At 47.6% G+C, this 23,467-nt stretch overlaps 1 protein-coding gene across 1 annotated transcript in view; it reads right to left on the bottom strand.

Annotated features, from left to right (window-relative positions):
• Positions 1–23,467, bottom strand: part of LOC135805111 (uncharacterized) — a 51,977-nt gene that overhangs the window by 12,343 nt on the left and 16,167 nt on the right. Inside the window, exons 20-32 of the mRNA XM_065319109.1 lie at positions 23,096–23,218; positions 22,546–22,770; positions 22,140–22,336; positions 21,034–21,381; positions 19,848–20,389; positions 9,628–9,793; positions 9,004–9,264; positions 8,309–8,425; positions 7,039–7,221; positions 5,897–6,034; positions 5,346–5,609; positions 4,497–4,622; positions 3,746–3,877 (exon numbers count right to left, since the gene is read on the bottom strand). Of these exons, the coding sequence (XP_065175181.1) occupies positions 3,746–3,877; positions 4,497–4,622; positions 5,346–5,609; positions 5,897–6,034; positions 7,039–7,221; positions 8,309–8,425; positions 9,004–9,264; positions 9,628–9,793; positions 19,848–20,389; positions 21,034–21,381; positions 22,140–22,336; positions 22,546–22,770; positions 23,096–23,218 (2,822 nt within the window). The remainder of the gene's footprint in view (positions 1–3,745; positions 3,878–4,496; positions 4,623–5,345; positions 5,610–5,896; positions 6,035–7,038; positions 7,222–8,308; positions 8,426–9,003; positions 9,265–9,627; positions 9,794–19,847; positions 20,390–21,033; positions 21,382–22,139; positions 22,337–22,545; positions 22,771–23,095; positions 23,219–23,467) is intronic.

Genomic DNA, 23,467 nt, shown 5'->3' with positions numbered 1-23,467 from the left:
CTCGTCGCTGTAGCCACCATCGTCTTCTTTCTGTTTCCGACCCGAATCCTCAAATAGTTTATCTTGCGCATGGAGTGCGAGGATGTTGTCTTCTTCCGCTCCACAGTACATTACTACTACTAGGCTCTTCCGTCGATACATCGATGACGATCAGTTTTAGGCGACTCAGCGCAACATGGAATACAAACTCAAACAAATAAACTGACTTGCAACAAAGAAATGCATCCGGAACAGTCTAGTCGACCGAGGAGAACAACAACAGCGACTCGCGTTGCACTGCACTTCGGTTTTTTTGCCGCGGAATTCAAATCGTGATTATCTCGACTTTTTCAAAAAAAGCTGTGGTCATATTTTAGCGCGCTCAGGCTCACATACATACATACTTTTTTTTTTACGGGGTAACGGCCTCTTTTACGGGCAAAATAAAGTCATGTAGACGTGAAAAAAATTGAGATACCATGAAAGTTAAAATGGAATTTTATTCAAGTACAATACATTGGGAAACTCCAAGAAATTCCACGTAAAACAGACGGAATTCAGTTTTCAATGGCCGATGCCTACCCCAGCACCATCCTGCGTCGACAGGCCTGTCAGGCGCCTTCTAGACCCGCGTAGCCGGAGGTCGACTGCATGGATCACTGCAAATTGGCTGCGAACTCGCACCCAAGCCATGATGATTGAAAATGGCTTGTCCCACTTGAGGGCGAGGCGACCAGCAAGTCGCTTCTGATAGCTGGTGTATTCGCGATGTAGCACCCCATCCGTGGAACAAACCAGTGGTGTGAACGACCCACGGAGGTCCTCGGAGGCCTGACGATACTTCTTTTTCTTCGCGTTAGCAGCGCGGTTGGAAGTAGCTTCCCAGGATGAATGGGAGTAACTGGGTGCGTTGGCATCAATGATGCAATTATAAAAAAAACGCCACCCTGTTATCCTCCCACACACCCCGGGCAAGCCAATCTGCCCGAAGAGCAGGCTGCCCCGTCCGATCACCCTCCGGCACCATGATCGGCTCGACGACAACACCACCGAATGCCATATCAGCTAGCTTTGCATCGCTATCACGCAGATCATTGAGGCCTCGCTTGATAAGTCCACCTTTCGGGCAGTCAAGGCCATGCTGGAGAGAGAAAGGCTTCCCGCAACCATCACATTGCGCTGGCAGGGCAAGCGGCTGCCGACCATAGCGGATGGCAAGTTGATCGCGGAATTCTGTACTCGACAGATCATACCCCTCGCCCTTCAGGGGCAACACCGTAAGCCATCCGGAGGCATTTCCCCGTACGATGCGGGAGAGGGTGCGCTCCTCAAGCTGTGGCAGGTCACTGAGAATTGATTGGCTGATTTCAGCGGAAATCACATCTCGTTCCCTGCTGATTTGGCTTATGATCCGGCGACAGTGAGCGCTGTGATCATTTACGTTTACGGGGTTACCAGATTGGATGGAATTGCGCAGGATGTCAGTTGCGTTTCTCAAATTCTGGTAAGCCTGGGGTGCTGTGTGGACAGGATCGGCCAAAGCCAAGCCACCATACTTGACTGGCAGGGTGAGAAGCTAGTGTTCCCGAGGAAGAACCTCCCGCCCAAGGATGGCTGGGGCAAATTGCTCCAGGATGACGTCTCGAAGCGGAGCAAACTCCTCCTCAAGACCCTGGACAACACGCTGCAGGTATGACCACTCACATGAGAGCGAGCGATTCAACGCACAATACGCCGACTGGGGGTATTTCCTGGCAGCAGCGGCAAGGCAATTGACACTGCTCACCCGCGTCTCCACTCTCTCCTTGACAAACGATCTCACTCCGTCAGGTTCACCGATACAGCCTCCTAGGAAACGGGCGGATGTGGCTACTTGGATGTTCAGATCCCCAAAGATATCATTAGCTTGCTGAACGAGATCCGGGGAAACAATAATGATACTCGTTGTCGGCTCAACTTGGTAGCCGAAAGCTTCACCCTGATCGATAAGGCGGTCGAGCCACTTCCTGATGTTGCGCAACCGTCCCGCACAAGAAGAATCATCAGCGTACCAGTTTTGGGTGTGCTGGCTGGGTTCCTTCAAACTCTCAATCAGAGGATGCAGACCAATGGCATACATTAGCATAGCCAGGGGACATCCCTGAGTAGTACCTTCCCGGCTGAGAAGGGTATGGACCTCAGATGTGCAAGAACCTTTCAAGATGATCACAGCGTACCCACGGTAAGCGTTGAATAGAAACCTTGCGCATCTCGACCAGAGCACCCGGCAGTTCCATAGGGCCGCGGGACGGCTTAGCGAGTTAAATGCATTAGCTGCATCGACAAGAAGGAGTCCTTCAGTGTCATCCTCGGTGAAAACGTCGCTCATAGCATGAACAGCTGCCTCAATCCCAGCTTTTGCACCCGAGCATAGCTGGTCAGCCCCACAGACCTCCTGGACATCAATTCCCGTAGCAAGGGCCATGGCCTTTGCCTCAATGCGCTGCCTGCATTCGCCCACTCCGATTGGCCGCAATCCTGGTAGCTTGTCCAGTGCAATGCCTCTCCGAGCAAGGAATGCTCGCATGTTGCACCAGGGCACGATTCCATTTGCATGCCGACGGGTTGAGGCGGCCACAGCTTCCCGCAGGCGACTGCTGGCGTTGCCATGGGATAGCAAGAACGTTCTCCACTGCTCAGGGTTGGTCCCACTGGGACCGGCACTGCCGAAGAGTCGACGGGCCACCTGTTCAATCACTGCACCAGTGATATGAACATCCTCCAGCAGGGGCAGATCCTCGCACTCAAGGAATGCTCTTGGATCGGCGGGCTGTTGCTCCGGGTCTCTTGCAGCACATCGTACACGGTCCTACCAAGTGGGCCAGCCTTGCCATGAGCCTCACCACCAGGGTCCAGTACACCTCCACCACATCGATCTGTGATTAGACGCACCGCGGATCTGACCCTGCCTTCGAGCATAAGACGGTTGAAGGTCCGCTCTATTTGCTCTGGCGACATAGGACACATGCTGGTCAGCAGCTGAGTATCACACCGTTGAGCCTCATGCAGTAGTTCAGAGAGGTGACCATTCTCCCACATATCCATCCGTCTTGTGAGGAGTGGCCGGATGTCCTTTCCTTTGCGAATAGACTTGTTACGTTGCAGAACGAGAGCAGTGAAAAGAAATTCACACTCTGAAGGTTGTTGGCTATTGTTGCATTTTTCTATTTCTTCAGCTAAAATGTTGACGAAGCGTGTTCCGACCCCTCCGTCGGGCAGGCCATATTGCTTCCCATGCAAAGCTACCGCTTTCCACCACATTTGCCTGATTTCACAATCCGGACCACCGTCGGAGTTGACCAGTTCAGCACCAAACGCTCTCTAAAATTTTGCGCTCAGGAAGGCTGTATTGACTGCATCATTATCAAATTCAACTGTGGCCTCGGTGACGGCGGTGTACATACATACATACATACATACATACATACATACATACATACATACATACATACATACATACATACATACATACATACATACATACATACATACACCATTCAGTGTGATGATGGTGTCACAATGCTAGAGGGATGGGGGCATCTTTGAACAAGAGATAATGTGTATCATGCACAGGCTGAAAGAAGTCCACCTGCTCTTGATCCTGTTACACGCACACGACCAGCCTCCAACTGATCTTAAGCCGGGCTCCAAACTATTAGCAGCCCAGCAGAGGGCATACAGCAGCCGGCATGCATGCCATGGCAGAATGCTTCGGTGCACAACTGACCTTGTCCACAAGACGTAAGAAGCCGGGCGAGTTCAACACGGTGGAGACTTGCTTGAAGCTGGGCCTCTGCTGTGGATCAAGGCGGATACACCAGCGCATCAGCTGGTGGACTTGAAGAAAGCGCCGACGATGCTGTAAAATACATTAAGAGTAGGTTGGAGTCACTTCGCCGTGGATAATTGTATGTACATTTACATCGCACTTGTTTACCCGATACCAATGCTTGTGTCGTGTACAAGTTCACACCAGAGACCCAGGCAGGGATTCGTTCACACCAGGGACCCAGGCAGGGATTCGTTCACACCAGGGACCCAGGCAGGGATTCGTTCACACCAGGGACCCAGGCAGGGATTCGTTCACACCAGGGACCCAGGCAGGGATTCGTTCACACCAGGGACCCAGGCAGGGATTCGTTCACACCAGGGACCCAGGCAGGGATTCGTTCACACCAGGGACCCAGGCAGGGATTCGTTCACACCAGAGACCCAGGCAGGGATTCGTTCACACTTTTAAAGGGCAAGCCTGAGGACCGCGTAGAATTGTATTAGCAGTCCATTGTGTGAGAATAGCACACCGCCCCCCCACACACACACACTCTCTCTCTCACGCACACACACGTACACACACACACGTACACACACGTACACACACGCACACAATATATTGGACCTTGGACGCGCTGCCATATTCTGGCTATGCAGATATACATACACACACACGCACACACACACACACGCACACACGTACCTACCTTTCTGGGCAACACCAGGTAGCCTCTTTTTATTTGTTCTGTGATGCTCAGCATACACTCGTTAGCATATGGCGGGGACAGAGCAAGAAGCTCGTACATGTTAGCGCCGTATGCATACACATCAATCTGAAGTATTCACAAAAAAGGAATGACAGAAAAGAGGAAGCACACGCTACTTTAGGCACATCATGCACGGCGCCGATTCCGGTTAGCTGTTGGCTCCAACAGGCGTCCAAGCTATCGTGTAGTCTGACACCCCACTGGAGCTTTTCGTTACAATTACATTATTCTTTCAGCAAGCAGCTTTCCATGGCTAGGGTAAACTGACGTGGTCGAAAGGAGAGAAATAGTTTCATACATTTTTCTATCTTGGAATCGGGAGAATGAAGTTGAAGACTCCACTGCTGCTGTACCTATGGTTGATTCATATGGTGGTAAATACACACCTGGCAATATGGTGGTAAATACACACCTGGCAATATGGTGGTAAATACACACCTGGCAATATGGTGGTAAATACACACCTGGCAATATGGTGGTAAATACACACCTGGCAATATGGCGGTAAATACACGCCTGCCCACACACGCTCTCTAGGCTGCAACTTTATATCTTGGAATCTCCCATAAAATGATTCTCGGACGGCAAAGCCTTTGCAGTGAGCTACAGAGAACACGTAACACACGTCTGCATGGAAGCAAGGCACTCCCTGGCTATTGCTCTCTATTCTGGTGCATCAAGCCCTCGTCTAGCTCCTTGAACAGACCTCACGTTTAACCCGAAACATAACCAAGCTACTGAAGGTAGTGCACCAGATAGCAATAGAACTCTTCTCAGTGTAACTGGTACCTTTTCATTGAACGTCTCCTTGCCACCATACTGAACAACTTCAGGGGCCATGTAAACACGCGTTCCATCCTTCAGTCCCTTGATGCCAGACGGTGAGCAGAACTGACTGATACCGTAGTCAGCAAGACGTATCAACACCGGCGTCTTATCTTCTGGAGAACCGATTGGCGTCGGTGCCGGGAAGCTCCACACGAGTGTGTTGCCAGGCTTCAGGTCACGGTAGATGATCTGCTTGTCATGCAGGTACTCCAATGCTGATGCCATCTGCCACAGGTAACAGGTAGACAAGGTGACAGAGGCTATAAGGAAAAGAAACCCGGCCACGCTTAGGTATATGCATAATACTTCTAAGCTAGCTAGTCTAGACTTGACTCCCATCAGGGTCTATACGAGGTCGTCATGTCTAACGCGTACCGCATGAGAGCTTGATAGGGAGAGAGAGAGAGAGAGAGAGAGATACAAAGATAGCTAGGAGAGAGAAGAAAAAGCGGAACGAGCAAAAACGCGTCGGGATGACGGTTGGCTTTACTGTAGTGTCACTGTGTACAAACCTGAGTTAGGCAAGCAAGCAGCACATCCGATGGAAGTTTTATTGACTGGCTCCGATACTTTCCCAGCCAATTCTTCAGGTTGCCTGCTGGTGCTCTTGCCATGATCATGCGTAGGGGCTTCCGGTTGACGCCAAGAAGCTGAAAGAAAATGCATGAAGTGAAGACGGCAGATTGAAAAGCCATCATACTCTGACCACATTTACAAACAGCTGCATGTGCAATGTCCTCGTAAGGCTGCACAGTGTAATAGGCGATTCAGACTACGGCCAAAATCATGTGTAAACTTGAATTTCCATGGTGATGAAGTCGTGTTTCGAAATTTTATGCACAATCCCTGATCAAATCCATCTGAGTCGTAGAAACGTGGTCACAGTTGGCCTTAGTCTGAATCGCCTATAACAGCCAGAGCAGCTAACAACAGCATTATGCTACTAGTCTTAAGCCCCCAAAAATATTAGTACAGATGGTGGCAGGAGGAATAAGGGAAGGCTAAGATGCATACACATGCATGTCGCATTGATAGAACTCAGAACTCCCTGGTGAATTCTTCATTGCAAAGCGTTCTCAGTCACACTTGAAAACACCTCCATACCGTGGTCACTGCCATGGATGCAAATGTCGTCAAGTGAAAATACGAATGTGGCAATATCAAATGTGGAATTCCAGGTCAAAACTGTAATGTTCCTGAGTGACAACACAATAGTGTAAGGATTATGATAAACAAGCAGGAGCCATGGCACGTCCCCCCCCCCCCTCCCCCTTCCCCTTGATGATGTATGGATTGAACATGATGCTGACTGAAACTACACATTATATGATGTACAGGCGCGTAGGCAGGGTCGGGGGAGAGGGGGGGAGGGGGGTGGGGGTTGGGTTACATGGGTTCCGTTGTAGTAAATAGCTACGTCGCAATATCAATTCCATGTGCAATTTCACCCGGAATTAACCCCTTCCATCTACAATTTAGCTCATTCCATGGATCGACGGTTCGTCACTACCCTCAGGCTTGCACAATAATAAGCCTCACTATGCACAGATCACTTGGTACAGCGTGCATGCAATTGGATAAAATTGCAACAAACAATGCAACACACCTCGAGTAAGTGAGCAGGATGCATTTCTAGAGCTGCGTAGTGTCTTACCTTCACAATGTTATCATGGTTAAGGTTGGCAAGGATACCAATCTCAGCTCTAGCTGTAGTGTATAGGTGCAAAGCTCTACGGGCCCGATTCATTTCTCCTCCAGCGTCGGCCATATCGTCATCAGCATCATCATCCTTCGACAGCTCAAAATTCTTGATGGCCACTGGGTGGGGATGTCCCGTCTGCACCAACATAAACGCAGGGCATTCTTGCCTTATTTCCGGACTGGAGTGGCTCCGAATCCAGTTATTCCGTAAATCTCAGCCTGAAATGTAGTTCCGAAACATCTCCCCTAGTTTATGAATGGTCGAATGATAGGCTTATGTGACACAGACTCACCAGTGCAGAACTCCAACCACAGTATACTAACATGTTATGATACACATCTTCTCACAGATAGTTTGGCTTATCGTTCTGCGGAGCAGAGGCAAGGCGTTTCAAGGTAACACCTGATATTATTTAGCTGAGCGGACGGATGCTGGAGATTATGCCTGTACCTGTGGAAACGGTTTTTAAAGTTTATTTTGTCGCCGTTCCCAAGGGAACTCACAAAGGCCACTAACACCCGGAAAGCCCAACGGGAGATGCAGAGCCTAATATTGGGGAGTGGTGATACATCTCACAACCACTGGCACAGGTGCCGAAGCCCCGTTAGCCACATCCGTGTCCCCCTTGTGTATCACCACAAGGTCCCAGTTGTCAGACTGTGCCGGGGTAGCAGCATGACTGGAAAACAATGCCCCCGGGCAGGGCTTGAACCAGGTACCTCTCATTTCTCGATTATGGTCTTAGACCAACCCACAGTGTCAATCTGTGACTGGGAACCAATGATGTTCTGGTTGGAAGGAGTCACACCATGTTACCTAGGCCGTTAAAGATTTCTCCCACGCTCGATCCCAATTACACTGGGAATACCGGTAAGGACCTTTCTCGATATTCTTACCTCCTCTGGTTAGCCCTAGAGAGTGACACAGCTGTCAGGAGAATCTACCCAGTTCCTATTCAGTATTGGCAGTATTGGCAAATCACTTTGCAGTTGGATGTTGTGAGGTAGCGCTGGTGCATGTGTGTGTGTGTGTGTGTGTGTGTGTGTGTGTGTGTGTATGCGTGTGTGTGCGTGTGTTTGCGTGCGTGCGTGTGCGTGTGTGTGTGTGTGTGTGTGTGTGTGTGTGTATGTGTGAAAGGTCAGCTTAAAGTGGTAGCGAGACTGCAAATTTCAAGCATTAAAAAGGCTGAATGGTGTTGCTGAATACAGAGTTAGAGACATACCTTAGTCTTGAATAGTCTCCCATTGAAAACCTCTCCGAATCCTCCCCTGTCAAGCGAGGTACATTGGACGTAGTCGGCAGTCGTGACAATCTTGTCCGCAGGTAGATCAGCGAAGAACTATCCAGTGCAATACAATAATTAAGATACATAGTATAAGCTTTATCAGAAAGAAAGAGAGAGAGAGAGATTGAGATAGATACACAAGTAGATAGCGAGAAAGAGAAAGAGAGAAAGAGAGAGAGAGAGAGAGAGAGAGAGAGAGAGAGAGAGAGAGAGAGAGAGAGAGAGAGAGAGAGAGAGAGAGAGAGAGAGAGAGAGAGAGAGAGAGGGAGAGAGATAAGGGCGGGGAGAGAATGAAAAAAAGAGTGGAAGAGAGTGGAAGAGACAGAGAAGATGAGTACCTCGTCATTCCCAACTATCGTTTACTCCATCATGACAACAATTGGAACTGCCGGTACATGTATATTCAGCTGTGAATGGGGTGAGAAAACCATATAATAAGTAACGCCTGGAACATTTTGAGATGATAGGACGGTGATAAACACAGATTGCATTATCATTACTAAGGACCAGTGTTCAAAAACAAAGCTAATATCACAGATTCGGCATCCTAGCCAAATTAGAGTGAACACAGCGCTTGTTGATATCAGTTGAAAACCCAAAACCTAACAGTAACTAAACTGTAGCGGACTAACCAGATCAGGTGCTAGGCGCAGTGTACTCAGACTGCCATGCCGCTCACACTCCATCTCACACTTGCTGACGTCAATGTCAGCGTCGGCTTTAGCCGCCAGGGAGTAGAGGGAGAACACGCGCAGAGCTGTCTCGTCCGGTGCGTCGCCGTCGTCCTCGTCATGCGCAGAGTGCAGGCGGACAGGGTTGCCACGACGCAGACTCGAATGATTCGGGGATGGATTGGTGGCGGCCTTGAAGATGCGACGAGCCAAGCTGTTAGCCTAGGCCGAATGCACAAGAGCAGACCGCAGCAACATAGAAATACGGTCAGGCCTGGCATTGGGAATGTCAACATGTATGGTACAGCATACACAGCTAGAATTAGAATTCCTTTTGAACTGCACAACTGTGCCAACCACACTAGCCCACAGCATTAATGCAGTGTTCCATTTATAATCCAGTACATTTACTGGATGATCACCTGGAATAGCACAACAGTCAGTAAGGATGAATTGTTAGAACTTTTAAAAGGTTTATGGGCACAAGGCGAGAATATCTGATCGTTCTAGTGAAAACATCAAGAACTGTCCCATTTAGTTTATCTCTCCACCCATGTAGTGAACTGATATAAGTGCAAACCTTACCATATCATACACTGCCTCAGGCATGGCCTCGGCGTCCACGTCCACCGTCTCACAGGACATCCTCTTGCGCATTTCCACCATACAGCGAGGGCACGGAGACACACGGATGATGGTCGGACGGGTCTTGTTGGCGGAGTAGCCTTCATTACTGTGCAAGCCATTGAACCTGTGAAAATAGAGCAGAACATTAGCTGTAGCTACCTACTCAAGTACTAGACTTCTAGGATATCCACACTGGATACTCTTCTCGCAAGTCAATATCATTCATACGCCATTTTTTTCAAACTTTCCCAAGGGTGATGTGTGTGTGTGTGTGTGTGTGTGTGTGTGTGTATGTGTGTGAATGTGTGTGTGTGTGTGTGTGTGTGTGTGTGTGTGTGTGCTTTGCGATTTCTCTCTCTTCTCTTCTCTCTTCTTGTCGTTGTCTCCCGCTTCTGAGAGCGGCGTGGCCCGATAGGGTAGCTGTACATAGTAGTAGTAGTAGTAGTAGTAGTAGTAGTAGTAGTAGTAGTAGTAGTAGTAGTAGTAGTAGTAGTAGTAGTAGTAGTAGTAGTAGTAGTAGTAGTAGTAGTAGTAGTAGTAGTAGTAGTAGTAGTAGTAGTAGTAGTAGTAGTAGTAGTAGTAGTAGTAGTAGTAGTAGTAGTAGTAGTAGTAGTAGTAGTAGTAGCAGTAGTAGGAGCAGCAGCAGCAGCAGCAGCAGCAGCAGCAGCAGCAGCAGCAGCAGCAGCAGCAGCAGCAGCAGCAGCAGCAGCAGCAGCAGCAGCAGCAGCAGCAGCAGCAGCAGCAGCAGCAGCAGCAGCAGCAGCAGCAGCAGCAGCAGCAGCAGCAGCAGCAGCAGCAGCAGCAGCAGCAGCAGCAGCAGCAGCAGCAGCAGCAGCAGCAGCAGCAGCAGCAGCAGTAGTAGTAGTAGTAGTAGTGCGGCTCATAGAGTGCGGATGGAGATTTTGCTCCTCCGCAGTTTTTTAATTGTTTTATGCACTGTCCAGGTCAACCGGTTGTTTATCCTACGTCATTACTTTCGTCTAGGTTTCGGGAGTCGGCTCCAGTAGGTTTTACCGCTGTGGAGTTGCCCAGTCTGCTATTCCTACATCCAGCTGGTGTCGTATTGCCTGGCGAACCGGCCATTGTGCTGTAGTTTCGGTGCCTTCGCCTTTGGGCCGTGGGTGAGATGGCTTGCTGTGTTGTGCTTCGCGGCTGAGTCACAGTGAGTGTTTTCCCACATGGTCTGTGGCGAGTGACATGCGAGGTGCTCTTCACACCTCGCGTCTCTTCGCCCGTGCTGCAGGCTGCATGGCATGTCACGGCGTGGGGCGTCGGCTGGGCCCTGTTGCTCCTGCAGCAAGAAAACTGGAACGTGCGGAGCATGTTCGTGCAATAGGGATGGACGATGCTGTTTCAATTGCTACCCAGGTCAAGTTGGGCGCTGCAAGAATTTTGGAAATTGTGATTTGCATGATGTTGGTGGATCAGAGGTGCCTCAAGGCCTTTCTGCTGGTGATCCGCCGGCCTGGAGTGGGCGAAGAGTGAAGCCTTCTCGATCGGGTGAGTCCGCTGCTGGCCGGACCGGTGGTGTGCCTCGCGAGGTACGGGCGACTTTGGTATCCAGGCCCCCGTCATCGGCCGCCGAACGCTCGGGTGCGGCACCGGCGCCTGAGGTCGCTGGGTCTTCCCAATCTTCTGTGTCTGCGACTGCGGTTCCGTGTGGGGAGTCACTGCGGGTGGACTTGCCTGTTCCTGTGTGCTCCGGGATGGTTCCTGATTGCGCTGCCGCCCCTTCGCCCGTGGGTGCTTCTGCTGACCCCACTGCAGCTTCCCGGGTACCTGCGTCTGCAGCGCCGACCTCTGTGGGTCCCGGCTCGTCTCGACAGCCTCAGTTTGTTGATCTGCCACCCGAGAAATGTGATTCTCCAGAACCTGATGGCTTTTGGTCGTTGCCAACAGACGATATAATCATTTTAATGGACAAAACCCATGCAGAAATAGTCAAGTGGCAACGGAATCTGTTTATCATACCTTTCGGGGATGAGGGTCGTCGGTTCGTCAAGGAACTAGCTCGCCTGATTGGTCTTTTCAGCGGCGGAACTCGCGACGGAGCTTTTGCATGGTCGGCTGTGGTCATTGCTTGCCATCTGATTTTGCAGCGGCCTTTTGTAGTATCCAATGCCTCTGACAACAAGAAATCGTTACGCAAGCGTCTTGACTGGTGGATGTGTGGAGACATGGCGGCATTGCTGCGTGAGGCACGGTGCATTCAAGCCCATCTACCCAGATCAACACCTGGCAAAACAGCAGCTAATGGTCTGGATGACGTCGAGTTCGCAAAAATGGTATACAGCGACCGCATTGGAACAGCTGCTCACTACCTGGAGGATGATGGTGGTGGTGGCGTACTCCCGTTGGACAAGATTGTGGGTGGCAAGTCGGTACTGGAATTGTTGAGAGACAAGCATCCTGTTCCGGCTGATGCAGAACCAGAGATTCTACTCGATGATGAAGCCACAGTCCAGGAGAATGTGCTGTTTGATTCAATAACACCAGCTCAAATCCGCAAGACCTGCATGATTATGAAGGGGGCAGCGGGTCCGTCAGGCCTTGACTCCGCTGCCTGGCGTCGGATGGCCTCAATGTATACATCAGCTTCTGACGACCTGTGCTCGGCTCTGGCTCGTGCTGCCAAGCGTCTTTGCACTGAGGCAATTGAGCCGCGGGATCTCCGCTCATTCCTGGCAGCAAGGCTCATTCCATTGGATAAGCAGCCTGGGGTAAGGCCTATAGCCATCGGGGAGGTGTTTCGCCGCGTGATCGGGAAAGTGGTCATGTCGGTTATCGAGAGGGATGTGGCTGCGGTTACTGCTCCTCATCAGCTGTGCGTCGGCGTCCCGTCGGCTTGCGAGGTCGGGGTGCAGGCTTTGACCGGCCTCTATGACCGCGAGACGACTCAAGGTATTCTGCTGGTGGATGCGTCCAACGCCTTCAATTCTCTGAACAGGGCCGCGGCGCTGCACAACATTCCAAGAATCTGTCCTGCCGCTGGGCGAATTTTCATTAACACCTACCAGGCCGACATCCCTCTATACCTCAATGGCGGAGAGGTCATTTATTCCCGGGAGGGTACATGCCAAGGGGATCCTCTTGCCATGGCGTTCTACGCTCTCGCGACTGTGCCCCTGGCATCTCGGCTGTCGCGTCGACTTCCAAGCACCAGCCAGATTTGGTACGCGGATGACGATGCCGCAGCCGGAGAGCTCCTGCCGCTGCGTGGGTATTGGGATTGCATCGTGGAGGAGGGGCCCCGGTATGGCTACCACCCCAATGCCATGAAGACGGTTTTACTCGTCCGTCCACATTTAATGGAAAGGGCCCAGGAGGTATTTGCCGGCACTGATGTCCGTATCCGGAGCGACGGCGTTCGTTACCTTGGCGGGGCCATTGGAGACCAACAGTTCCGAGAGAATTTTGTGAAGAGCCGTGTTGAGGAACTGTCCACATTGGTTAGGCGCCTTGCTGGTCTGGCTGTCACCCAGCCTCAGGCGGCCTTTCGCGTCTTCTCTGCCTCTCTGCAGTCCCGTTGGACCTATCTGCAGCGTGCAGTCTTTGTGGACCCTGTCCTGTATACGCCACTGGATGACGTCATCAACAAACATCTGCTGCCAGCATTGACAGGCCATCCTCTTGCGGCTGATGGTGTACTCCGTCAGCTCTTTGCAATGCCTGTGAGGAATGGAGGGCTGGCTGTCCGCATTGGCAGTTTGCGTGCGGAGGCTGAGTACCTCCTTTGCCGGACGTCGATAATGCCCATGGTGGATTGCGTGCTGACTGGTGCTGTCGATGGTCCTGATGCTATCGACGGTCCTGTTGCCGATATCATCGCTGCCTCCAGGGGTTTGGCCACGCAGGCTCGCCGGGAACGCCGGGCGCAGCACAATGCTGCATTGGAGGAGATCAGGCCCGCTCTGACGGATGAGCAGCGCCTACTAGTGGATGTCGCGGGTGACGGCGGTGTGTCAACGTGGCTGGTTACGCCTCCATCGGCTTCATTTCCTTTAACTATATTCAACAAGTCTGATTTTCGAGACGCATTGTGCCTGAGGTATGGCCTGCCGCTTGATGGCATATCATTATCCTGTGTTTGTGGCCAAGACATGTCAGTTCATCACGCCCTCACGTGCCCAAGCGGGGGATACCCTACCCAGAGACACAATGAACTTCGCGACCTCCTAGCGGACGCACTCGCTAGTGTTGTTTGCGATGTCGAGATTGAGCCACCGCTGATGCCGTTGGGTGGTGAAGCCGTCTCTGGGGGCTCAGCTGACGGTGCTCGTGTGGATATACGGGCTCGTGGCTTCTGGACCAGGCAGCAAAACGCCTTTTTTGATGTACGGGTCACGCACCCAAGGCCGTCTTTGCTGTCTGGACCAGAAGTGTCGAGGCAGTTATCCCAACACGAGCGTCAGAAGAAACGTCAGTATTCCGATCGAATCAACCAGGTGGATCGAGGATCGTTCACTCCGCTTGCGGACATACCGTATCGTCTCATCATCAGCCACTTGCGCTCGAGAATCAGTCTATCTCTGATGCGGTGGCAGATTACTTGCTTCCGGGGGTCACGTGCATCATACCTACGCAGTGGATCCGGCATTGGCCGACATTGCTTTGTAACGGAGTGCCGTACATTGGCTCATATGCCGCGCTGACGGGTATCAATGGACTTGCCATAATATTGTCATTGGTTTCATTCTGTCTCAGAGTGTTCTGTTGTATTTGTTTTCGTTTTAAAAGCGTTTGAGCGGTTGGGTGAATGGAAACGTCACCGTACTGGTAGTAGCGATGCTTGGATGGTGTTTGCGGGTTTGCTCTTTGTTTTTGTATTCCCTAGTTGGCTTGATTCTTTTATTTTATTTTATTTTCTGATTGGATTTTCCTATTTATTTGATTTGATTTTTCTTGAATGGTTTTGTCACCATTGCTTTTCTTGCTTGCGCTTTTCAGTTTCTTCTTTCTGATACCCGGTTTGTTTTCAAATAAAGGCGAAGTTCAGTAGTAGTAGTAGTAGTAGTAGTAGTAGTAGTAGTAGTAGTAGTAGTAGTAGTAGTAGTAGTAGTAGTAGTAGTAGTAGTAGTAGTAGTAGTAGTAGTAGTAGTAGTAGTAGTAGTAGTAGTAGTAGTAGTAGTAGTAGTAGTAGTAGTAGTAGTAGTAGTAGTAGTAGTAGTAGTAGTAGTAGTAGTAGTAGTAGTAGTAGTAGTAGTAGTAGTAGTAGTAGTAGTAGTAGTAGTAGTAGTAGTAGTAGTAGTAGTAGTAGTAGTAGTAGTAGTAGTAGTAGTAGTAGTAGTAGTAGTAGTAGTAGTAGTAGTAGTAGTAGTAGTAGTAGTAGTAGTAGTAGTAGTAGTAGTAGTAGTAGTAGTAGTAGTAGTAGTAGTAGTAGTAGTAGTAGTAGTAGTAGTAGTAGTAGTAGTAGTAGTAGTAGTAGTAGTAGTAGTAGTAGTAGTAGTAGTAGTAGTAGTAGTAGTAGTAGTAGTAGTAGTAGTAGTAGTAGTAGTAGTAGTAGTAGTAGTAGTAGTAGTAGTAGTAGTAGTAGTAGTAGTAGTAGTAGTAGTAGTAGTAGTAGTAGTAGTAGTAGTAGTAGTAGTAGTAGTAGTAGTAGTAGTAGTAGTAGTAGTAGTAGTAGTAGTAGTAGTAGTAGTAGTAGTAGTAGTAGTAGTAGTAGTAGTAGTAGTAGTAGTAGTAGTAGTAGTAGTAGTAGTAGTAGTAGTAGTAGTAGTAGTAGTAGTAGTAGTAGTAGTAGTAGTAGTAGTAGTAGTAGTAGTAGTAGTAGTAGTAGTAGTAGTAGTAGTAGTAGTAGTAGTAGTAGTAGTAGTAGTAGTAGTAGTAGTAGTAGTAGTAGTAGTAGTAGTAGTAGTAGTAGTAGTAGTAGTAGTAGTAGTAGTAGTAGTAGTAGTAGTAGTAGTAGTAGTAGTAGTAGTAGTAGTAGTAGTAGTAGTAGTAGTAGTAGTAGTAGTAGTAGTAGTAGTAGTAGTAGTAGTAGTAGTAGTAGTAGTAGTAGTAGTAGTAGTAGTAGTAGTAGTAGTAGTAGTAGTAGTAGTAGTAGTAGTAGTAGTAGTAGTAGTAGTAGTAGTAGTAGTAGTAGTAGTAGTAGTAGTAGTAGTAGTAGTAGTAGTAGTAGTAGTAGTAGTAGTAGTAGTAGTAGTAGTAGTAGTAGTAGTAGTAGTAGTAGTAGTAGTAGTAGTAGTAGTAGTAGTAGTAGTAGTAGTAGTAGTAGTAGTAGTAGTAGTAGTAGTAGTAGTAGTAGTAGTAGTAGTAGTAGTAGTAGTAGTAGTAGTAGTAGTAGTAGTAGTAGTAGTAGTAGTAGTAGTAGTAGTAGTAGTAGTAGTAGTAGTAGTAGTAGTAGTAGTAGTAGTAGTAGTAGTAGTAGTAGTAGTAGTAGTAGTAGTAGTAGTAGTAGTAGTAGTAGTAGTAGTAGTAGTAGTAGTAGTAGTAGTAGTAGTAGTAGTAGTAGTAGTAGTAGTAGTAGTAGTAGTAGTAGTAGTAGTAGTAGTAGTAGTAGTAGTAGTAGTAGTAGTAGTAGTAGTAGTAGTAGTAGTAGTAGTAGTAGTAGTAGTAGTAGTAGTAGTAGTAGTAGTAGTAGTAGTAGTAGTAGTAGTAGTAGTAGTAGTAGTAGTAGTAGTAGTAGTAGTAGTAGTAGTAGTAGTAGTAGTAGTAGTAGTAGTAGTAGTAGTAGTAGTAGTAGTAGTAGTAGTAGTAGTAGTAGTAGTAGTAGTAGTAGTAGTAGTAGTAGTAGTAGTAGTAGTAGTAGTAGTAGTAGTAGTAGTAGTAGTAGTAGTAGTAGTAGTAGTAGTAGTAGTAGTAGTAGTAGTAGTAGTAGTAGTAGTAGTAGTAGTAGTAGTAGTAGTAGTAGTAGTAGTAGTAGTAGTAGTAGTAGTAGTAGTAGTAGTAGTAGTAGTAGTAGTAGTAGTAGTAGTAGTAGTAGTAGTAGTAGTAGTAGTAGTAGTAGTAGTAGTAGTAGTAGTAGTAGTAGTAGTAGTAGTAGTAGTAGTAGTAGTAGTAGTAGTAGTAGTAGTAGTAGTAGTAGTAGTAGTAGTAGTAGTAGTAGTAGTAGTAGTAGTAGTAGTAGTAGTAGTAGTAGTAGTAGTAGTAGTAGTAGTAGTAGTAGTAGTAGTAGTAGTAGTAGTAGTAGTAGTAGTAGTAGTAGTAGTAGTAGTAGTAGTAGTAGTAGTAGTAGTAGTAGTAGTAGTAGTAGTAGTAGTAGTAGTAGTAGTAGTAGTAGTAGTAGTAGTAGTAGTAGTAGTAGTAGTAGTAGTAGTAGTAGTAGTAGTAGTAGTAGTAGTAGTAGTAGTAGTAGTAGTAGTAGTAGTAGTAGTAGTAGTAGTAGTAGTAGTAGTAGTAGTAGTAGTAGTAGTAGTAGTAGTAGTAGTAGTAGTAGTAGTAGTAGTAGTAGTAGTAGTAGTAGTAGTAGTAGTAGTAGTAGTAGTAGTAGTAGTAGTAGTAGTAGTAGTAGTAGTAGTAGTAGTAGTAGTAGTAGTAGTAGTAGTAGTAGTAGTAGTAGTAGTAGTAGTAGTAGTAGTAGTAGTAGTAGTAGTAGTAGTAGTAGTAGTAGTAGTAGTAGTAGTAGTAGTAGTAGTAGTAGTAGTAGTAGTAGTAGTAGTAGTAGTAGTAGTAGTAGTAGTAGTAGTAGTAGTAGTAGTAGTAGTAGTAGTAGTAGTAGTAGTAGTAGTAGTAGTAGTAGTAGTAGTAGTAGTAGTAGTAGTAGTAGTAGTAGTAGTAGTAGTAGTAGTAGTAGTAGTAGTAGTAGTAGTAGTAGTAGTAGTAGTAGTAGTAGTAGTAGTAGTAGTAGTAGTAGTAGTAGTAGTAGTAGTAGTAGTAGTAGTAGTAGTAGTAGTAGTAGTAGTAGTAGTAGTAGTAGTAGTAGTAGTAGTAGTAGTAGTAGTAGTAGTAGTAGTAGTAGTAGTAGTAGTAGTAGTAGTAGTAGTAGTAGTAGTAGTAGTAGTAGTAGTAGTAGTAGTAGTAGTAGTAGTAGTAGTAGTAGTAGTAGTAGTAGTAGTAGTAGTAGTAGTAGTAGTAGTAGTAGTAGTAGTAGTAGTAGTAGTAGTAGTAGTAGTAGTAGTAGTAGTAGTAGTAGTAGTGTGTGTATGTGTATGTGTGTGTCCCATATGGTGCAGTGGTATGTGCAGCGATTTCCAATCGATAGGTTGCGGGTTCGATTCCCGACGATTATGGTCACACACGTCTTTCTTCTCTTTCTCAGACTCCTCCTGACTTTTCTTTCATTGTCCTGGGTGGTTACCAACAGCCAGTGCATGCCAGAGTATGTGGTGTGATGTGTGTGTGCGTGAAAAAAATGAAAAAGACCAAAAAGTAGGGATTCACTGGCCAGAAAAGGCCACTTCATAGCTGTGTGGTGTAGACCAGGCTTAATAGTGGCGGTCAATTCTTCAGCATTGCAAGCTGTTAAATGGTGCAATCCCAGCACAAGCTGCTATGGCTTCTGATGTAGCATCGCTATCATCGCCTCTGGCGATGGGCGTCAAATGATCAAATGGTCAAAATGGTGGGTGCACGCGTTGCAGAAGTCAGAATGGTTGTTTGCGACTCCCGAGTTTCACGCTCATCGATCATCAGGTTGACATGTGGAGTTGGCTATACGTGAAAGCATGTTCAGAGTTCCCGAAAGTTCTATTCATTGATATCGGTTTGAATAATTTAGAGTAGATTTCGTAAAATTCAACAAGTTATAAGTTGTGGGGAACAACCAACTGTCCTATGAATTGTAACTTTTTCAATCACAAATTACAAATTACAAAAAGTGTCATTTCTAGTGAAATGACACTTCTAACATTTTCTAAATATGCATACAATCATACAAGAAGCACTTAGGTATACAGTGGAACTCGCTTAGTGCGTACCCGGGTAAGACGTACATCTGCTTAGCACGGTCTTTTTTGTCGCACGGATTTTCCTCCCATAATAATAATAATAATAATAATAATAATAGCACATTTCGCGTAGTAGAGCACTAAATAAAGAAATTTAGTGTTTTTTCCGCTTCTGTCTTGTGAGCATCATCAGCAAGGTGTAGTAGCTGCTGATACTGATTTCTCCTCGGGTGTCGAGCTGCACAGTTTCTTCCAGTCTGTCTTGTCCGCTGCTTGTTGTCGGCACCTGGAAAGGTCTTCCATGGTCTTCAATGGCACACCCAGCTTATTCAGCTGAGCGACCAGACTTGTGGCCAGTGTCAACCTTGGCCGTCCACGAGGTGCTTTGTTGCCCTTGTTAAAATAGCCGCTCATGGCTACTTGCGGTGGCGTGTCCGTGTCCATCCGTAGCACATGACCAGTCATTCGTAGTTGCCTACATGCAACTGTGTATGATATAGGGTTGCTCTTGGTTCAGCGGTATAGCTCGTCGTTTGAGATTGTGTCTGGGTATCGTATTCCAAGTAATGATCGCATTTGACGTCGGTGGAATGCGTCTGCCTTGGCCATTGCTGTTGACGATAATCCCCAGGTCTCGCAATTGTACAGGAATGGCGGCAGTACGATAGCGCTGTACAGGCGTAAGCGTGTCTTCTCCACTACTTTATCTCTACGCAGCCATAGGGCGTACAGCTGGCCAAACACGCGAGAGGCAAGCTCCATCCTGCGCCGAACATCCTCTTCCTCCCCCATCAAGGAGCCAAGCTGCGTAGATGTCCGCCAGCTCTCGTAAACGCATATAAAAATGTGTATGCATACGACGTACTCTGATAAGATGTACAACTCATGTACGGCGGACTTTTCAGCAGGTCCCAACAGAGCTAGCCTCGCATACTACGTACTCTTTGTGTTTTCGTACACGCCGTTTGCACATGAAAGGTTGCCTTGACAGGTACTTCAGAGCGTTGACAGTGCGGAGGAGGCGGTTTGCCGCCCGGGAAGCCTGGTTTGGTGGCACTGGATACGTACATTTTCCGAGTGCAATAAATAATTTCGAGCATTTTGACATACTGCACATGTATCGTATTGGTGGGGCCGCAAGAGCCAACTATGCTAAGAAGTACCTCGGATGCTGTGTACTTTTTCCCACTCCCCGAGAGGGGGTTTCCCACTCCCCGAGAGGGGGTACGTCTTACTTGAGTTCCACTGTATTTACAATATTGATGTACTCTCGAGAGCATAAGTAAGAAATAGGGAAATGAGAATTCTGGGTAAACTGGCAATAAGCATGTTTACAACTGTGCTATAACTTACCATTTGTACAGTAGAGCATCAATGTGGGATACAACACGAGCTAACAGCCACACTGCCAACTGAGTGCCACGCTGCCTGGGTGTTTCAGAGCGCTCCTTAGTTTCGGCCGTGTCTTTGGTGGCCTCTACAGCTTTCTCAGCAAGCTGCGGCAGATCTCTCAACGACTCCATCGGATCGATCTCCTCTGTTGTCGATGGTGGTCGGCTGGTACTGTCCATGGGTGCTGACGGTTCAGACTGGGATGAGACGTAGTCCAGGGATTCTGCAACCATCATGGCAAGTCGTGAGCGACGCTCTCGCAGACTCGAGAGCTGCTTGGACTCCTTTGCCACCGACCTGGAGTGGGTGAGACGGCCCTTCTTAACCTTCTGACTTTCCGCTTTCAGGCCCAAAAACTGCTGGTGAACATTATCCAGAAAGCGCCGTCCAACCGAGACCCGTGCACTCTGCGTTAAAGTGGTAGAGCATCTTGGCAGTACAGGCTCAGCGTCTGCGTGAAGTATCTCCAGCACTTCTCGTATAGCATGTACATTGATGAAGACCTTGGTGAGAATAGAATCAAAAGAAATTGCCGTTGTTTGTTTCCATGGCCTCTTGGTGACCATAGTGTTGAGGTGTTGTCAGAGACTGAATAGTGGAGTAGACTACTTTACCCATCTTCAAGTCTCTTGTCATTTGCTATCGGCCATGTATAGGCCTTAGAACATGAAGACAAAATGGACTACATACACTTCTTAGAATGTACCCTAGTCACATCCAATTTTTCTTGCCTCCGTAGAGTTGTTATCATTTCAGGCCCATAATCTAAGTTGAGAAAGCAAGTCAGCTAATATACACTATGATGTCTGTTGGAGCGCTTCCGGCCCGCGTGCAACAACCACCCAACCTGAAAGGGTCAGTTTTATCGAGGATAAGAAATTAAACTGAATTTCTCAGTACTCCTGTTAGCTTCGTCCCAAATTGTGCACGTCTGACTGCTCAAATCTGCTCCTGTGCTCGGAGTCTAATGCAGAAGTTGTGCCCCGCTGTTTTCCACGTGTTCAATCTAAATTATTTTAATACTGATGTTCATTATAATTTCTCGGGTGCACCATCGCACTTCAACATGCACCGGCTCAGCCACATATGCATACAGAATACTGACAATGTAGCAACCAAATCCAGACGGTAAAACATGCTCACTGACCTCCACCCCACTGTGTCCTATTGGTCCAAGAGGATGCCAGTTTCCAGAGCAGAATACACGACCTTCACACTTGGCTGCACAGGTCATTGTGTCGTTCAGCCTGCACACTCGCAGAACGGGACACCAGGCCAGGTGCAGCTCGATCCCGCTGCGCCAGCAAATCCAGTCGAGCAGGTCGTTAGCGCGCAGGCCAGGTGCCTTCAGAAACGTTGGCAGCTCTTGGACGATGACTTCGTTCATCATCTTGTCGGACAGGATGCGACTGATCAAGCGTGGCCAGAACCCGCTTGGTATGTACGGAGTGACATACAGTCGACAGAAATCCTCACCAGGGTTGAAGTCACATTCCTGTGGGTACATATGGAGAGATACAGGTATCCCTGAAAGCATGTTATCACTCGGAGAAATTCATGCTCTGGGCCCTTCAAAACATGGAAAATCTGCATTGTTCTATTGTACATTCTAAACATATGCAGTGTATTATGCACAGTTTTTTCCAATATTTGGCGAGGTTTTCTTTTTATGAACAGCTTCCAATTCGTTCTTTTGCTTAGCCCTAGCCGTTGTGCCTAAGGTGTGCAATAATGCTTCACATTTTGCTACAAAATGGTGGTGTTTACTATCTATTAGCCATTCTACAATATCAACCTTCACTGACAAGAGTTTTATACTTGACTCAGCTGCATGAAGGAACCGAGGACCAACGGATGTGTCGCTTTGCTGGTGGTGAGCTGTGGCAAAGTGTTGAGGTCGGCCGGAAAGCGCCGTTATGGCGTGGTGGTTGATGAAAATAAGCTTCCTAGGAGACAAGAAACTCATACGGGCTAGAACTTTCTTTTTCCAGATATTATCTTAGCATCGCTTCACGTTTCAGCAAGTTACCAGGGCTCTAACCTGGTAAACTACCCTTGGGGGGGGATATCGCATTCCATTGATGTGCAGGGTACATACAGATGCTACATTGCGTGAGTTTGAAAGAGTTAACGCATTCTGACCCCAGCTTTAGAGTATGCTAGAAGTTCGTACGAAACTCTCGTGAAGGTCCACTCATCTATATGCTAGTGACCTGCATTATCCTGCCAGAGCTGGCGCACATACACACTTACAGCAATAGACTTTGGCATGTCGACCCTCGGTGACAGAAGCTCAGATGGCGACGCTTGACTCAGTTGCTCTTGTCGGAAAGTCTCCAGTCGGAGGCGAGTGGCTCGTGTCAACTTGTGAAATGTCGAAGCAATAACTTGCCGCTGCCCAGAATAGCTTTGACTAAACGAGGCATTGAAGGATTGAGAAACGCCATCATCTGCATCACAGTATATAAGGACAAATTGAATAGGCTGTCATGAGAATGGTTGCTTGTCCAAGAGTGACAAATTCACACAAAGATTTCCACACAAAGACAATTATCAGCGCTTTGTACATTTAGATAGGCAAACACACCGCAGTCTCACTTGCAAAAGGGCCATCTGCTCACAACCTTCATAAAAACAATTGTATAGCAGTGATTCCTACCGGTTTCCCGATTGCCAGGCATGCGATGTCCACCAAAGTCCACAGTGCGCTGGCCTTCCTCATAGCGCTGTGGCAGCATACTGGGGATGAGAAGGATGGTGCGGGAGATGCGCAGCGCGATTTCAAACCTCTCCATCAGGTTTACGCACTGATCAAAAATCTTGGTTGGAAACTGAGTGGCCTCGAACTTGAGCAGGAACTGTAAGTCTGATACATTCATCACACCTGACAGGGAGCAGCCAGGTACAAAAGAAAAGAAAAAGTCTTCTACATGCACTGATGTCCCTTATAGAAAGCAGAGGCACACCAAGACTGAGCGACGATAAATAGCAGCAAAGACGATCTCGTTTAACAGCAACAGTGCCACAAAAAGAAACCCATTCCTCTCAACACTAGCTCAACATGGAACAGAGAACGATGTTGCCATAGCAGATTCACCGAGACTATCGAATTCTCCTTATGCTTAGGCCATAAGTCGACACAGTCACCGAATCTGTATCAAAGAAGTGGGGGTGGTGGTGTTACACCTTTGTATTGATTGTCATATTACCTTTCTTAGCAAAGCTATTCACTTCCTTGACGGCGATGACACGAGACAAAGTTTGACATAGCCACTGTGGGTTGATGAAGTATAGATCCTGCAGGGCTGGCTCCTCATAATGAAGAAGAACACCTGCAAGCACAGGGATGCCTTGCTTAGTACATTGGTTGCCATACAATAACAATACAACTGTGTATCTGCAGGCTGTGTTGTCTGATTATTGGCCCAATGGCATGAAACTCGGAGTTACAATCAATCATTAGGTCCCCCCCCCATGAACTTGTATCTGTAGGACAGGAAAAAAAGCTCTGATTATGCTAGCTCATGTTGTGCAACACATGCTATGATACTGATCAACTCCCTCAGTGCACACGCACACAC

The sequence above is a fragment of the Sycon ciliatum genome, chromosome 1 (genome assembly GCF_964019385.1).
Source record: "Sycon ciliatum chromosome 1, ocSycCili1.1, whole genome shotgun sequence".
NCBI classification, from domain to species: Eukaryota; Metazoa; Porifera; class Calcarea; order Leucosolenida; family Sycettidae; genus Sycon; species Sycon ciliatum.
This window is presented reverse-complemented; position numbering and strand designations above follow the sequence as displayed.